Genomic DNA, 16,746 nt, shown 5'->3' on the forward strand with positions numbered 1-16,746 from the left:
TCTGGACCCTGTTCTCCACACAAGGGAACGAACAGAGCGAAAATAGTCCACCCAAGTCACCTCCCCTCTTTGATATTCACGAGTCACTATATACTCCATACTTTTCTTATCTCACACTATGGGCCTTTACCCATACACAAACAATCTATGTTTATGGGCTATCCCATTATGACTTGTATTTTTATTATTATCAATAAATCTTATTTTACTACTACTTGATTCACTCTTGCCCATAAAAACCCCATCTAACTGGGTTTGAGGCACCCACAAGCGCTAAACATTTAGAAATGGTTGCCGCAGACGCAGAAATACCCTTCCGAGGTCCCTAAGGAAGGACAAAAAGAGAATCCGACGTACCAAAGGATTCAGTAGACAGGTAAATCATGATCGCCCGGACTACATCCAAGGAATGCAAGGCAAACTCCTTAGGATGCTTAGGATTCGCACACAGCGAGGGCAAGACAATGTCCTCATTGAGATGGAAATCCGACACCACCTTTGGAAGGAAAGATTGATGAGGTCGCAAGACCACCTTATCCCTATGAACAACCAGGTAGGGAGAGAGGCAAGATAGGGCCGCCAACTCCGACACTCTGTGATCGCCACCAGAAAGGAGACTTTCCGTGACAGCGCAGGCAGAGGAATCTCCCGGATGTTCTCAAATGGAGGACGTTGCAAAAGGAAAAACCCAAATTCAAGTCCCAAGGAGGCAAGGGTGCCCTCCTAGGGGGAGCCAGATGACGCACCCCTTGAATAAAGGTGCGGATAAAGGAATTTGACGCCAAGGCGTCTGCCAGAGGACTGCGTGTTCTTGCCACAAACCTTCCCGCCTTGTTGTTTAGACGAGACGCGAACAGATCCACGTCCGGGGATCCCCATCGCGCGCACAGCATCTGAAACACCTCCAGGTGTAGGGACCATTCCCCCTGGTCCAGGGTCTGACGGCTCAGATAGTCGGCCTGCCAGTTCTCCACTCCCGGAATGTGAACTGCCGAAAGCGCCGAGACCTGCGTCTCGGCCCAGGACAGAATCTCTGCCACTTCCTTGGCCGCCCAGGCACTCCTGGTGCCCCCTTGGTGATTGATGTAAGCCACCGTGCGTTGTCCGTCTGCACACGCACAGGGCAGCCCCGAAGCCGATCCGACCAACGAAGCAAACCTAGCCCAGAACGCCACCCCAGCCCCGACAGGCTGGCGTCCGTGGTGATCACCGTCCATAACAACGGCCGGAAGGATTTCCCTTCCGTCAGAGCCGGAGACTGGAGCCTCTCCCAGAATCTTCGCTTGCAAAGATCATGTGTGGAACTGTGCAAATGGTATTGCCTCGAAGGCTGACACCATCAATCCCAGGGACCGCATGCAGGTCCTGAGCGATGAGGATTTATTGTCCCTGAGGGACCTGACCTCGTTCTGTAGAGTCCAGAGTTTGTCCTCCGGCAGGAAGACTTTTGCTTGGGCGGAGTCCAGAACCATCCCCAGGTAAGGGAGGGGAACAGAAGGAGACAAGGTCGACTTCTGAAAATTGATGGTCCACCCGAACTCCTGGAGCATCTGAACCGTGGTTGAAAGATCGCGCAACAGCGTTGGACTGGAACTCGACCTTAACAGGAGATCGTTCAGATACCCAAGGACTGCAATCCCCTGTTCCCGCAACAGGGCCAGGACAGGAGCCAACACTTTGGTAAACACCCTTGGAGCTGAAGCGAGACCGAAAGGCAACGCCACTAACTGATAGTGCTCCTCCGCGATTGCGAATCGGAGGTACCTCTGATGACCTTCGTAGATGGGGATGTGTGGATACGCATCCTTGAGGTCGATGGAAGCCAGGAAATCTCCTAGACTCAGGGAAACAACCACTGATCTGAGGGATTCCATGCAGAACTTTTGAACCCTCACGAAGCGGTTCAGAAACTTTAGGTCCAGAATTGGACACACTTTGCCCTCCTTTCTTGGCACCGTGAACCGATTAGAGTAAAAACCACGAAACCTGTCCCGATGTGGCACTGGGACGATCACCACCTGGGCGAGGAGATCCTGAACCGCCCGTTGGAGATCTTGGAAACAACCTGGGTCAAATGAAGATTTGAGGGAAAGAATCTGTCTGCTGGGCGTGATCAAAATTCGATCTTGTACCCTGACCGAATGAGTTCCTGAACCCATCCGTCCTGAACCTTGGCCAGCCAAGGTTCGGGAAAACAGCGCAGACGTCCCCCCACCCCTGAAATGGGTGAGGGTGCCCCTTCAGGTCGAGGCGGACTGGGCCACCGTGCCAGAGTGGGCGGCTTTAGGTTTGCCCGCCCAAGGGTTCTTCTGGCCACCAGAGGCCTTGAAGGATTTGCCCTTGTCTTGTGCCTTGAAGGCACGAAAGTACCCCCGGTTAGGTTTAAAGGAAGGGCCCCACTTACTGTGGAAAGACTTGCCCCTGGACACCTGGGGCAGCAATGTGCTTTTACCCCCAGTGACCCCCTTAACCAATTCGTCCAGGGAGTCCCCAAAAAGGCGATTCCCTGCATAAGGGATGTCAGAGACCGTCTTCTTGGAAGTCTGGTCGGCCAACCAGCTTTTCAACCACACGATGCGACGGATCGTCACTGCAACCGCAGATAAGCGGGAGACTAAAGGGGCCTCATCCAAGGCCGCGTCACACAGGTATAAAACAGCCTGAATAATTTGGTCCACCATCTCCAGAGAATCAGCCATAAGGGTGCATCTGAGCACCTTAGTCCACTCCACCACAGCCTGAGAGACCATTACTGAGGCAAACACGGGTTTCATCAAGGAACCTGCCACCATATAGGAGTGGCGGGTAAGAGATTCCACCAGCCTATCCGACGGGTTCCAGAACACAGGAGAATCCTCCGTGGGCAACAGAGTGGCTTTGTTTAACCTGGATACCGTGTGGTCCACCTTAGGGGCCACAGTCCAGCGCGAATCCATCGGAGAAGCGAAGGGATAACGGTACTGAAACCGCTTAGGTACCACAAAATTGCGCTTTACATTGTGCCATTGTTCGTTCACTGTTTCGTGAAACTCAGCGGGACAGGGGAACACCTGAACCGACTTCTGGGTTCTGCGGGTCCCAAAGGAAGGCCGCTTACCCGGCGGGTGGGGCTCATCCTCTAAATGTAGCATGTCTTTAACAGAGCTAATGAGCACAGACATTGCAGCGCGTTCTCTGGCCGACTCGGAGAGGGAATCCTCCCCCTCCTCCCCATCAGACTGAGAGGACTGAGACCCCTCAGGGGGTACACTGTCCGTGGCAACTATATCTAGCTCCGAATCAGAAGATTGAGAAAGCCTGGGCCTTTTCATTGAAGCCCGCTCAGACATCAACCGATCCACTTTGGACGCTGAAGTCGCAAGTGCAGCAGTAAGTGAGACTATAGCAGAGGATTCAGGAGTGCCTGAACCCTCCAACAGAGCTGGGGGGAATTTGCTATCCTTGGACTCCATAAAAAACACTTAGAAATTTTATGGCGCTGGCTCTTTAATTGGCAATAGCGGCGGTTCCCACCGCAATGAGTGACTAGACTGTGCTACTAAGCACTAAAGGATATAACTGCCAGCAGAGAGCTAACCCCCGAAAAAATAGCAGAAAAAGCCCCCCAGAAGTGTATCTATACAATACCACGCTGCAATCTCGATCTGAGTGCCTGGAGAGAGGAAATTATGTCACGCCACTAGAGGACGAACATAGGACTGAGCTACAAGAAAATGGTTGCCAATGTAAGTCTATGGGGGAGGCTCAGAGAAAATGGCCACTGAGCACATGGGGAAATACATTGCCCACACTAAAGATGGTGCCCGAAAGGGCGCCAAGCATTACAGAGAAAATGGCTGCTGCCCTTACATGAGGCCAAACAGCCTCCCCACACCCGAAATGGCGGCCCCACGATTTTACACCGCTGTGCCCCCACAAACATGTCTGTACCCACAAAAAGTTGCACAAGCACCACAAGGGACCCCCGCAAACCCCCCACACCGCGGCAGGACCGATATAGCGCCCCCCGTGAAGGACACACAGGAACCATGCAGACAGACATGAGGGGGGATATCACAGACTCCAAATAGACTGCCATCCCCATAACAGAGGCCCCACATACGTCCCCCGACAGAAGATGCCATAGACAGAGGGGTAGCATGTTACTTACCAATCCAGCGAAAACGTGGGTGCCACTCTGTGACGGAAGGCCTCCCACTCTGGGTGGGGGTGCCGTCAGCCGAACAGGACGCTAGCAATACGCAGCGTACCGCAGTTGAGACATCTTAGCAGGCTTTGTCCCTGAGGACAGGTCGTTTGAGGCCTGGGCGTACGCATAGCCTGCTAACGCTCCATGGCAGGCTGGGATTCCGTAAGGCTCTAGTACAATCAGTGTGATTCCCAGCTCCGCAAAAGCTGTAGTCTTCTGAAGTCTGACTAGCTAAGCGCAGGAACAAATAAAAAGCTATCAGTGTATAGAGAAATCACTTAGCAGAAATAAAAATGAAGAAAAAGCTGAGACTGCAGCCCCAGCCAAGGGAAGCCCCTACTCCTAACTAGGCAAAAGACAAACTGAATTGGGAAAGCTGCTAGCAGGGGGGTATTGGACCAGAGGGACAGCCCCCTATAGGTGTGTCTATGCAAAGTTTTTGTGAATGTTTCTAACAAAATCTTCTGCCTAGCTTACTCCTGTGGATAAGACCAATACCCAGTAGTGAAGACTGTATGAGTGGGCGGCGACTGTCAGAGGACGTAAGAGAAAGGTACTCTTCTCTCCCATAAGGTCCTTGACAATGTCCACCAGGGTATCCTCAAAGAGCCATGCAACACTTGAGCCTGAGCACTTGTCAGAGCACCACTGCCATAAAGGGGAGCTTGGAAATCAGGGGGGCTGCATCCAAAGCCGCATGACACATGTAATTGAGACCCTGGATCAGTTGGTTCATGAGTTCCACATAGACAGTTCCTCATTACCCAGATTACAGCGCAAGAGCTTAGTCAACTCAGTAAGTAGATTAGACACAAATGACATGGCCAAATCTGGGTGAAGTGCCAAGTCAGAATAAAACAGAATAGAATGGGCAAATGATTCTCCATTCATGTCCATGAGATCCTTAATGGAAGGAGATCTCTCGACCTGTATCATGGTTGTCTTGTTCAGCCTACCAGATGGGAGGATCCACGACAGGAGGGGAGGACCCACGACTGGAGAGGTCCACTTCTTCAGAAAAGCCTCCCCAAAGGGGTAACACCAAAAAACAGTTTCAAGACCACAAAAGGCTATTTTGGGCATTCCCAATCCTTGTAGATAAATCAAAATACCGTATCTTACAAAAGTGAGTACACCCCTCACATTTTTGTAAATATTTTATTATATCTTTTCATATGACAACACTGAAAAAATGACACTTTGCTACAATGTAAAGTAGTAAGTGTACAGTTTGTATAACAGTGTAAATTTGCTGTCCCCTCAAAATAATTAAACCTACAGTCAATATTGTCTAAACCCCCAGCAACAAAAGTGAGTACGCCCCCAGGTTAAAATGTCAAAAATTGGGTCCAAAGTGTCAATATTTTGCGTGGCCACTATTATTTGCCAGCACTGCCTTAACCCTCTTGGGCATGGAGTTCCCCAGAGCTTCAAAGGTTGCCACCGGTGATCTCTTCCACTCCTCCATAACATCACAGAGCTGGTGGATGTTAAAGACCTTGCGCTCCTCCACCTTGTGTTTGCGAATGCCCCACAGATGCTCAATAGGGTTTAGATCTGTATGAAAATTAGGACAAGCTCAATTGACAATCATAATGGGTAGTATTAAGATTGTAGGTACCCACGTCCCAATGCTATGAATAGAGAATAGAAAATAGAAAAGGGGGCAGGAAGGGAGGGACTTTCTAACGGGGTACCGTCATATGACAAATACATAAAATACACAAATATAAAACAAATGATTTATTAAATCTCATTAAAAACATCCACTGTATAGTATTACAGGGGTGATGGTATAAACAAAGACAATACACATGGAGGGTGCAAGCCAAATGGTAGCATACAATGTGAAATTACATACAGTATCACGTCCTGCATATGGGTTTAGATCTGGAGACATGCTTGGCCAGTCCATCACCTTTACCCTCAGCTTCTTTAGCAAGGCAGGGGCTGTCTTGGAGATGTGTTTGGGGTTGTTATGTTGCAATACTGCCCAGCAGCCCAGTCTCCAAATGGAGGGGGATCATGCTCTGCTTCAGTATTTCACAATACATGTTGGCATTCTTGGTGCCAGCACCACTCATACAGCCCCAGACCATGACACTCGCATCACCATGCTTGACTGTAAGCAAGACACGCTTGTCTTTGTGCTCTTCACCTGGTTGTCGCCACACATGCTTGACACCATCTAAAGCAATTAAGTTTATCTTAGTCTCATCAGACCACAGGACTTGGTTCCAGTAATCCATGTCTTTAGTCTGCCTGTCTTCAGCAAATGGTTTGCGGACTTTCTTGTGCATCATCTTTAGAAGATGCTTTCTTCTGGAACAATGCCATGCAGACCATTTTGACGCAGTGTACGGCATATGGTCTGAGCACTGACAGGCTGAACCCCACCACTTCAATCTCTTTAGCAGTGCTGGCAGCACTCATACGTCTATTTCCCAAAGACAACCTCTAGATAGGACGCTGAGCATGTGCACTCAACTTCTTTGGTGGACCATGGCGAGGCCTGTTCTGAGTGGAACCTGTCCTGCTAAACCAGTGTATGGTCTTGGCCACCATGCTGCAGCTCAGTTTCAGGGTCTTGGCAATTTTCTTATAGCCTAGAACATCTTTATGTAGAGCAACAATTCTTTTTTTCAGATCCTCAGAGTTCTTTGCCATAAGGTGCCAAGTTGAACTTCCAGTGACCAGTATGAGAGAGTGAGAGCGATAACACCAAACTTAACACACCTGTTCCCCATTCATACCTGAGACCTTGTAACCCTAACAAGTCACATGACATCAGAAAATTGCTAATTGGGCCCAATTTGTATATTTTCACTTAGGGGTGTACTCACTTTTGTTGCCAGTCTTTTAGACATTAATAGCTATTTCTTACCCACCCTCATGAACACCACTTTCACCCAGAAGACAAATGACTCAAGGACCTCCAACAATGGAATAGAGGACTCTGAGGACCCTGCCGCCTCCATGGTCAGGAGGAGATGCTGCTACTGATACTCCATATGTGGCACACTCCCCAGACCAGGCACCACAAGGACCATTTCCACAGAAGGGAAGTAAAAAAAAAAAAGACACCCCTGGCAGGCTGCAGCAGGAATAGGGAAACCTTGCTTATCCAGGCTGAGACACCTTCAGATGAAGGAGGGGAGAAAGTGAAGTGGAGGAAGTAAAGGGAGTATGGGGGAACTGGACACAACACCTAGGGCAGGAGGGGAGGTGCAGACCACGCAGAGACGACCAACCCAGGGAGAACTCACAGACACAGACTACCACAGTTCCTGAGGAGGGGGGGGGGGTCTACTTACCAGACCAGTGGAGGTAAAACTTCCGGCACAGATCTGCCTCCCACCGAGGAGGGGAGCTGTCGGTCAAAGTAACGTGGACGTTAGGTGCCTGGCCATATTGGTCCCCACGAGATGTTTAACTCAAAGGCTGTTCTGGTCCAGGATAGGGCAGTTGCAGCTGACTCAGTGAAAAGCTGAAGGTCTGCATGCGCTTCCCGGCCAGGCTGGGGTGACTGCTAGATCTAGATTAACTAGCCTGTCATCCAGTTTGGCTGTTGAGTAAAGAACTAATCCAAACAAATCCCAGGCAACAAACTGAAAATGAAAGGCTCCAGAATCCTATTTCCCAGTAGGAAGCTAGGTCTTACTTTTGACACTAAGTAGAAAAAAAACACGCTTCCTATATTAGAGAAAGGGTTTACTAACAACTAGAACTGATCATAGGTGGTGCTCTGCTTGTTTTTTTTTTTCCTAGTGTCCTACTCCTGCGCTATAACCTATGGTCAAGATTATGAAGTGCTATGTCCATCAATGAACAACAGAAAATACACGTTGATCTGCCAGATAACCAGTGTGCTCCTAACTTCCAGTTTGAGAAGTTGCTATACGGATTTCTGCTGCTCAACTAGAACAACCCCTCATCTTCATAACTAAGGGGGAGTGTTCTGTAGTACAGCAGGGGATAATTCAGACAGAGCTGATAACACTTCTTGGGGTTTCACTACAGTAGAGGCAGTGTTGTCAAGAGAGAGAGGAATGAGGAGAGGAAGGAAGCAAGGAGCATACCTGCAAAATTCAACCAGATTGACAAAGGCAGTAAAGTCTTTTGGTTTGGTAGGGTACAGGTTGGCTGCTGGGTCAGAGGTAGCAATAACCAATGAGCTGCTTTCCACTTCATCATCCTGAACACATGCAGATGAAAGAAAAGAACACATTTTCCTATGATAACACCTATTAAACTCCAATAACTATAAAACATAACACAAGCAAATTAATCTTTTGGGAAATGCCACAAGAGAATTACCTAAAGAATTACTTACCCCAGGGTCATGCATTTTGAGTGTAAGGTCTAACTTCTCTATAATTTTTAGAACAGATTTTATAAGTTCATCATACAACAGTCTATTTAGAGATTGCAGCGGCGAATTTACAGTTTGGACTATTTCATCTGAGAATATGGTATCCTAGAAGAAAAAGACAGGATGGAGTTAACCCTATGCTTCACTGTAACTTGCACCTACAATGCATCCGAAAAGTATTCACAGCGCTTCAGTTTTTCCACATTTTATGTTACAGCCTTATTTCAAAATGGATTAAATCCATTATTTTCTTCAAAATTCTACAAAAAATACCCCATAATGACAACATGAAGGAAGTTTGTTTGGAATTTTTGCTAATTTATTAAAAATAAAAAATAAAAATCACATGTACAGTATCTCACAAAAGGGAGTACACCCCTCACATTTTTGTAAATATTTTATTATATCTTTTCATGTGACAACACTGAAGAAATGACACTTTGCTACAATGTAAAGTAGTGAGTGTACAGCTTGTATAACAGCGTAAATTTACTGACCCTTCAAAACAACTCAACAAACAGCCATTAATGTCTAAACCACTGGCAACAAAAGTGAGTACAGCCCTAAGTGACCATGTCCAAATTGGGCCCAAAGTGTCAATATTTTGTGTTGTCACCATGATTTTCCAGCACTGCCTTAACCCTCTTGGACATGGAGTTAACCAGAGCTTTACAGGTTGCCACTGGAGTCCTCTTCCACTCCTCCATGATGACATCACGGAGCAGGTGGATGTTAGAGACCTTGCGCTCCTCCACCTTCCATTTGAGGATGCCCCACAGATACTTAAAAGGGTTTAGGTCTGGGGACATGCTTGGCCAGTCCATCACCTTTACCCTCAGCTTCTGCTAGCAAGGCAGTGGTCATCTTGGAGGTGCGATTGGGGTTTTTGTGTTGGAATACTCCGCTGCAGCCCAGTTCCTGAATGGAGGGGATCATGCTCTGCTTCAGTGTGTCAATGTACATGTTGGCATTCATGGTTCCCTCAATGAACGGTAGCTCCCCAGTTTCGGCAGCACTCATGCAGCTCAAGACCATGACACTCCCACAAGCATGCCTGACTGTAGGCAAGACACACTTGTCTTTGTACTCATTGCTTGATTGCTGCCACACACACTTGACACAATCTAAACCAAATAAGTTTATCTTGATCTCCTCAGACCACAGGTTATGGCTCCAGTAATCCATGTCCTTTGTCGGCTTGTCTTCAACAAACTGTTTGTGGACTTTCTTGTGCATCATCTTTAGCACTCATAGGTCTGTTTGCCAAAGACAACCTCTGGATATGACGCTGAGCACGTGTACTCAACTTCTTTGGTTAACCATGGCGAGGCCTGTTCAGAGTGGAACCTGTCCTGTTAAACTGCTGTATGGTCTTGGCCACCGTGCTGCAGCTCAGTTTCAGGGTCTTGGAAATCTTATAGCCTAGACCATCTTTACGTAGAGCAACAATTCTTTTTTTCAGATCCTCAGAGAGTTCTTTGCCATGTTGAACTTCCAGTGACCAGTATTTCCAGAGCCCAATTTGGACATTGTCACTTGGGGGTGTACTCACTTTTGTTGCCAGCGGTTTAGACATTAATGGCTGTGTTGAGTTATTTTGAGGCGACAGCAAATGTACACTGTTATACAAGTTGTGCACTCACTGCTTTACATTGTAGCAAAATGTAATTTCTTTAGCGTTGTCACATGAAAATTTATAATAAAATATTTACAAAAATGTGAGTGTACTCACTTTTGTGAGATACTGTACATAAGTATTCACAGCCTTTGCTCAATGCTTTGTTGAAGCACCTTTGGCACCAACTACAGCATCAAGACTTTTTGAGTATGATGCTACAAGCTTGGCACACCTACTTTTTGGCAGTTTCTCCCATTCTTCTTTGCAGGACCTCTCAAGCTCGATCAGGTTGGATGGATAGCGTCGGTGAATAGCCATTTTAGATCTCTCCAGAGATGTTCAATCTGGCTCAAGTCTGGGCCCGTGGCTGGACCACTCATGGACTTTCACAGAGTTGTCCCATAGCCACTCCTTTGTTATCTTGGCTCTGTGCTTCGGGCCGTTGTCCTGTTGGAAAATGAATCTTCGTCCAAGGGGTCCAGAGCACTCTAGAGCAGGTTTTCATCATTGCTGCATTCATCTTTCCCTTGATCCTGACTAGTCTCCCAGTTCCTGCTGCTGAAGAAAATCCCCACAGCATGATGCTGCCACCACCATGCTTGTATGTATGTTGCATGTAGGGATGGTTTTGGCCAGGTGATAAGTGGTGCCTAGTTTCCTCCAGACACAACGCTTACCATTCAGGCCAAAGAGTTCAATCTTTGTTTCATCAGACCTGAGATTCCTTCAGGTGCCTTTCAGCAAACTCCAGACATGCTGTCCTGTGCCTTTTACTGAGGAGTGGCTTCCATCTGGCCATTCTACCGTAAAGGCCTGATTGGTGGAGTGCAGCAGAGATGGTTTTTCTTGTGGAAGTTTTGCCTCTCTCCACAGAGAAATGCTGGAGCTCTGTCAGAGTGACCATTAGGTTCTTGGTCACCTCCCTGACTAAGGCCCTTCTCCCCCGACTGCTCAGTTTGGCTGGGACGGCCTGCTCTAGGAAGAATCCTGGTGGTTACAAACTTCTTCCATTTACAGATGGTGGGCCACTGTGGTCACTGGGACCTTTGATGCTGCATACATTTTTCCATAACCTTCCCCAGACCTGTGCCTCGATACAATCCTGTCTCTGATGTCTACATGCAATCCCTTAGACTTCATGGCTTGGTTTGCACTCTGACATGCACTGTTAACTGTGGGACCTTGTATAGTGTTAAACTTTCAGTGCGAAAAAGAAATACAATTTTTATTATTACAGGTCAAGAATTGTGAACTTTGAGGCCCCCATTGACCTTGCTACATATTGAGTCAAAACTCTTTCAGTTTGAAACACACATTGCGTCCATTGTTTGAGATGGTTTTGTTTGCCTGTACGTTGAGATGAGAAGCTGTGTCATCTACCCCCGAAAGGAAATTGTGTTGGTTAAACTTTGAATAAGAGAAACCAGAAAGATCATAAAACTTTGTTCGGCCATGAGACATTTATCACACAATGGGCGAAACTCAATTTCGGGATAACACCTGTGTTCAATCACCTACCAGCAAATAAGCCATTGTCTAAATCATGAGAGGACAAACAAAACTGTTTGGACAAAGACTAGAATCTGTCATTTATTTACCTAAACACAAACAGGGGGATAAAGTTGTTGAAATCTACACGGAGTCACATAAACATTGTCACTTAGATTGATGAGAACTGCAAATCTCAAAATGAATTTCAGAAAATCATAAATTGATATCTTTGCCCCATCATATACAAAAGGTGTTATGGAACTATGATGTTATGACAACCTCCTACTGAGAAGTACATTATATTCTATCATATAGTAGTGTCAAAGGGTCAGAAATTTCGCCCATATTTTATAATCCAGTCCCCATATCATGAATGTACTGTTGTTAACATAATAATGCCTAAATGGATAATATTCTGATCAGAAGTAACCATGTATAGGACAAGTTACATATACAAGCTTTTGTGTATCAATATATATATAACCGTATATTTTTCGATATAATTCTTACTGCTACTAATTGAAGTCTTGGGTTAAAGAGTAAAATCCAATATATATATATTACATAAGAGATATTAAATATGAGAATGGTGGTATCCAGATTAATCTTTATTCAGATACCTGGTGGATTAAATGGACGTCATAGATGAGAGCATGATTACATTTTATGTTTTTTTTATAATAGTCTTAAATGGAGAAATTTTAATTAATTTTAATATACTGGTTAACCAAGAGGTGTCACCCTATGACATCACCAGTTAATGAATAAGATGTTCCAACCAATAGGAATAATGTTCCTCCCACTGGGTTTGGCTTATGATAATTTTTACTGCCCTTTTGTTCAACACAAAATAAAAAGAAACCAGAGATGTAATAAGAGAACACAACACAACAGACACACACAAGACACAAGACACATCACACTTACAACATACACACTACTAACAGCCATGCATAGACTCATCTACACAGACGCCATCTTGGTCCACCCTGTATCTGAACCTTTGAGGGACGCCAAAAGAAGCTCCTCCCTAATTGGCCACCATCTTGGAAATGCAGCCATCTTAAAGGAACCTGGTAACTACTATTCTAAGCTAAGCGGCCATTTTAAATATGGTAATTATGCCTTGCTGTTATTTGATTATTATTCAATATTGTTTATGTACTTCCTTAAATGTTTTACATTTCCTATTTAAAGGGTAACGAAAGTACAATCCCAGCCGTATAAACCATATGTAGATTTTTCTCTAAAGAGATGATTTTTGTTTTTATAACATTTTTTAATATCAGATTAAGCGCATTATTTGCAATTTTACGTCTTCCGTTTTGCATGGCTTATTCTCACTTCATCTGCAGTGGAATGACTTTCGGCCATGTGATTCGCAGACTATTGTGGTCTGATTATATAGAATATTAATGTATGGTTCATACTACACCTGGGAAAAACATAATCTTGTTTTATTTTACTTCATCGTTTAGCTAAATATCACATTGCATTTATCGTTTTAAGTTGGTATTTTATGTAAGGTTATCTCTTTGTGTCACTCAAGTATGATCATTTATGGTGAAAATATGTCTTGCGAATAAATATTCTTATATATATATTCCCTACTGTAGACTGCTTCACTAAGATTGGTATATGCTTTTAAAAAGAAATTAACTGATATAAAAAAAAGAACTTGGGAAAATTGCGTGGTATACTATGAGTGTCTGAACAAAATTAATTGGGTTTTTTTTCTTAGATATTAAATTATTTGCCGTAATCGGCTGGAGGCACTGCGTCATAATTCTATTGATAGTTCAGACACCGCCTTTTAGTAATAAATTAAAAATAGTCAAATTTTATACCAAAACGCACAACAATAGACAGGTGTTGGCCTTTTCAAATCATGTCCAATCAACTAAATTTACTACAGGTGGACTCCAATCAAGTTGTAGAAACATCTTAAGGATGATCAGTGGAAACAGAATGCACCTGAGCTCAATTTTGAGTGTCATGGCAAAGGCTGTGAATGCTTATGTACATAGGATTTATTTAGTTTTTATTTTTAAAAAATTTGAAAAGATTTCAAACAAACTTCTTTCACATTGTAATTATGGGGTATTGTAAGTAGAATTTTGAGGAAAATAATTAATCTATTTTTGAATAAGGCTGTAAACATAACAAAATGTGGAAAAAGATAAGCGCTGTGAATAATTTCCGGATGCACTGTACGTTTATATGAACGGACAATCATCTACTAGAAATTGGATAGAGAAAGATTGATTGTACAATCCCAGTTGGTGCATGTATGTGGAAAGATCCTGACTGCATATCTTCTGAGTCGTATGTTGGCACCTGCTGAATCCTCATTAGGGCAATTCAAACCAGAAGGTGGTTGCAGGAAAAGGTGTGTTCTTTGCACGTTCCCTGCACTGCATTAAAAATGTATTGTGCTTGCAATCTGCTGCAAGTAACAGTACCTCAAATGCAAATCGCACAGTGCATTTGCAGGCACCAGATCATATGGTACTGCAATACCACGTAATTTGGTGTGACACTTTTTTCTTTTTTTTTTAAATAGTACCTGCACTACTTTGTTGTGTTCAAATTAAATGGTTGAAAAATTAGCAGGGGAACGCACAGAAAACACACAGGAATGCAGACCATGTTCCTGTGTAATTATGGTGTAAACTTCCCTTTGGACTTGGAACAGGTGCTTATTCTCCTCAATAACTTCTCTAGTGAATGACTGCTGTACAAGGGTAACCACATACTGAGATTAAATGTTTTCCTCAGAAATACAATGTTGCAATTAATGCAAATCCAGAAGATAACATACAAAATGCATCTAGTTAAACAATCTTCTGTGCAAAAACAAAGGAAAGGTGTCCTGGACTTTCTACTATGGGTTGCCACATGCATCCATGCATTTATTGAGCTTTAACCCTCATAGCAAGGGAATGTTAAATTGCCTTGGTCTGAAGACCTTCCACATATCTACCAAATCGTTCTGTACAATATGGGTGTGCAATTTAGCATAAATCCAGGGGATGTAGGCTTGAAAGGGATATGTATTGCCTCCTGGATACTTGCTCAATGGTATCACTAACTAATTAATCTCCTGGGAGAATTTTTAGACAGTTGTCCATTTTAATTTCAATATAGTGAGGAAGGTATTTATATTGGTATGGAGTATCTATAGTTTAGACAATAAAGTTTTGAGTACTCCTGTTTTTGTTTTCGTAGTTTTAGATAGAATAATACATGCATAGTATCAGTTTGATTACAGCCCTCAGAAAATAAATGCATAGATAGATAGATAGATAGATAGATAGATAGATAGATAGATAGATAGATAGATAGATAGATAGATAGATAGATAGATAGATAGATAGATAGATAGATAGATAGATAGATAGATAGATAGATAGATAGATAGATAGATAGACTTTAATAATTTTTTGAATGCGTTTTAAACTTTGTGGCTCTAACATAACTAAGGTTCTTATATCACAAATCAAGGTTTTAAAACGTTTGTATTTGTATAAATCAGGGCTTGACAAATTTGCTTGAAATCTATGAGCCGGCTAAAAAGTTAGGAGCCAGTTTTTTTTTACGCATGCCAAATGGCCGGTTTCTGTCGGACCGGCTGCCATACACACTGGCCCAATTGCAGTCAGTTTTTAATGAGCCGGCTGATGTTGCCCGGCATTTGACATGTGTGTACTTTGTTTACTTCTTCTGAGAGATATTAAAGGAACCCTCCAATCACCATGACCACTTCAGTGATTTGTAGTAGTCATGGTGGTAGGAGTCAGAAACACTGCACATGCTGGGATATTTACAATTATGTGCTGGTGGCTATTTGCACCCTTAGCACATGTGACTTACTGCTAGCGGGAACTGCTGGCGGGTACTGCTGTGGGTATTCCTTGCTGGTACTGCTAGCTGGTACTGCTGTGGATACTGCTGCCTGGTACTCCTTGCAGGTACTGCTGGCGGAAAATGTTGGTGGAAATCACGGAGCAGTGCAGTAGGAAGCATACAGAGCGGATGCTTTCTGTATCTCTCCTGTCACAGGCGGAGTGCATTTGATAGCACTCCGCCTGTGACAGGACGGAGCTGGAACTACACAGGAAGCATTGGCTCCGTTCTGTCACAGCTGACAGACACCATTATTTCGCCAGACATCCCAAGTCTCCTGCGAGGAGCAGGAGTTTCACGCTTGGAGTTGCGGTACTTGCAGGTATCAGGGAGCCGCAGCCCATATGCAGGAGACTCCCGCACCTCGCAGGAGACTTGGGATGTCTGGCAACAAGACACCTGCCGCAGGGTAACCCAGGCGCCAGGCCACTAATTCTAGTCGTCAATGTGACCTGGCACTTGGGGTTTGTCGGTCCCTGCTATAAATATATATGAACTAGTATTTCTACTTTTTTGTCCAGTTCTACCTGGATTGTGGTGTGCATGGGTTTGTGTGCTTGCTATAAAGAATGACGTGGGGCTAACGCATCGATAGATCAGCACATGAATGAGCACTCCATGTTTTAGGCATATGGGTTGATTTACTAAAAATTAAATAAGTTGTTCAATTTGCAAGGGCATTTTCTCTAAGCTTAGTGAATGAGGTGAAGCTTTGCTGACAGCCATCATCCAATCATTTGCAAGAAAAAATACAGTTTCTCTCTTTCCATGTAATTGGGTATTCTTTGCAAACATTGGAATAATTCATAGATTTGGTATAAATCAATTGTGTTAGTTAACAGTTCTTGCTCCCCTTTTAAATGTTTCTTAAATTAATTTTACAATTATTGTGTTTTTATTAATGTTTTATTGTATTGCTTTTTGGTGGTTTCTAATCAGGCGGTCTCATATTTATATATTTATAACTAGGCATGAACACTGATTATATTTAGATTTTTTGTTTATTTACAAGATGTCTCTCGTGAGCATTTTGTACTATCTGAGAAATCTATTGGGTTAATTCCTCATTAGCGTTGCCTGGGATACTTTAAAAGGCTTGCAGTGTGAGGCACTCCATTTGGCCAATCCCCCTGAAGACATCCTCTTCTGATGAAACGCAATGAGTGTGGC

The 16,746-nt window shown here is 44.2% G+C and overlaps 1 protein-coding gene across 1 annotated transcript in view; it reads right to left on the reverse strand.

Moving 5' to 3' along the window:
* Positions 1 to 16,746, reverse strand: part of PRKDC (protein kinase, DNA-activated, catalytic subunit) — a 1,165,045-nt gene that overhangs the window by 918,767 nt on the left and 229,532 nt on the right. The window contains exons 16-17 of the mRNA XM_082258689.1: positions 8,523 to 8,666; positions 8,269 to 8,384 (exon numbers count right to left, since the gene is read on the reverse strand). Of these exons, the coding sequence (XP_082114815.1) occupies positions 8,269 to 8,384; positions 8,523 to 8,666 (260 nt within the window). The remainder of the gene's footprint in view (positions 1 to 8,268; positions 8,385 to 8,522; positions 8,667 to 16,746) is intronic.

Source organism: Pelophylax lessonae (genome assembly GCF_965119305.1).
Source record: "Pelophylax lessonae genome assembly, chromosome: 5".
Lineage (NCBI taxonomy): Eukaryota > Metazoa > Chordata > Amphibia > Anura > Ranidae > Pelophylax > Pelophylax lessonae.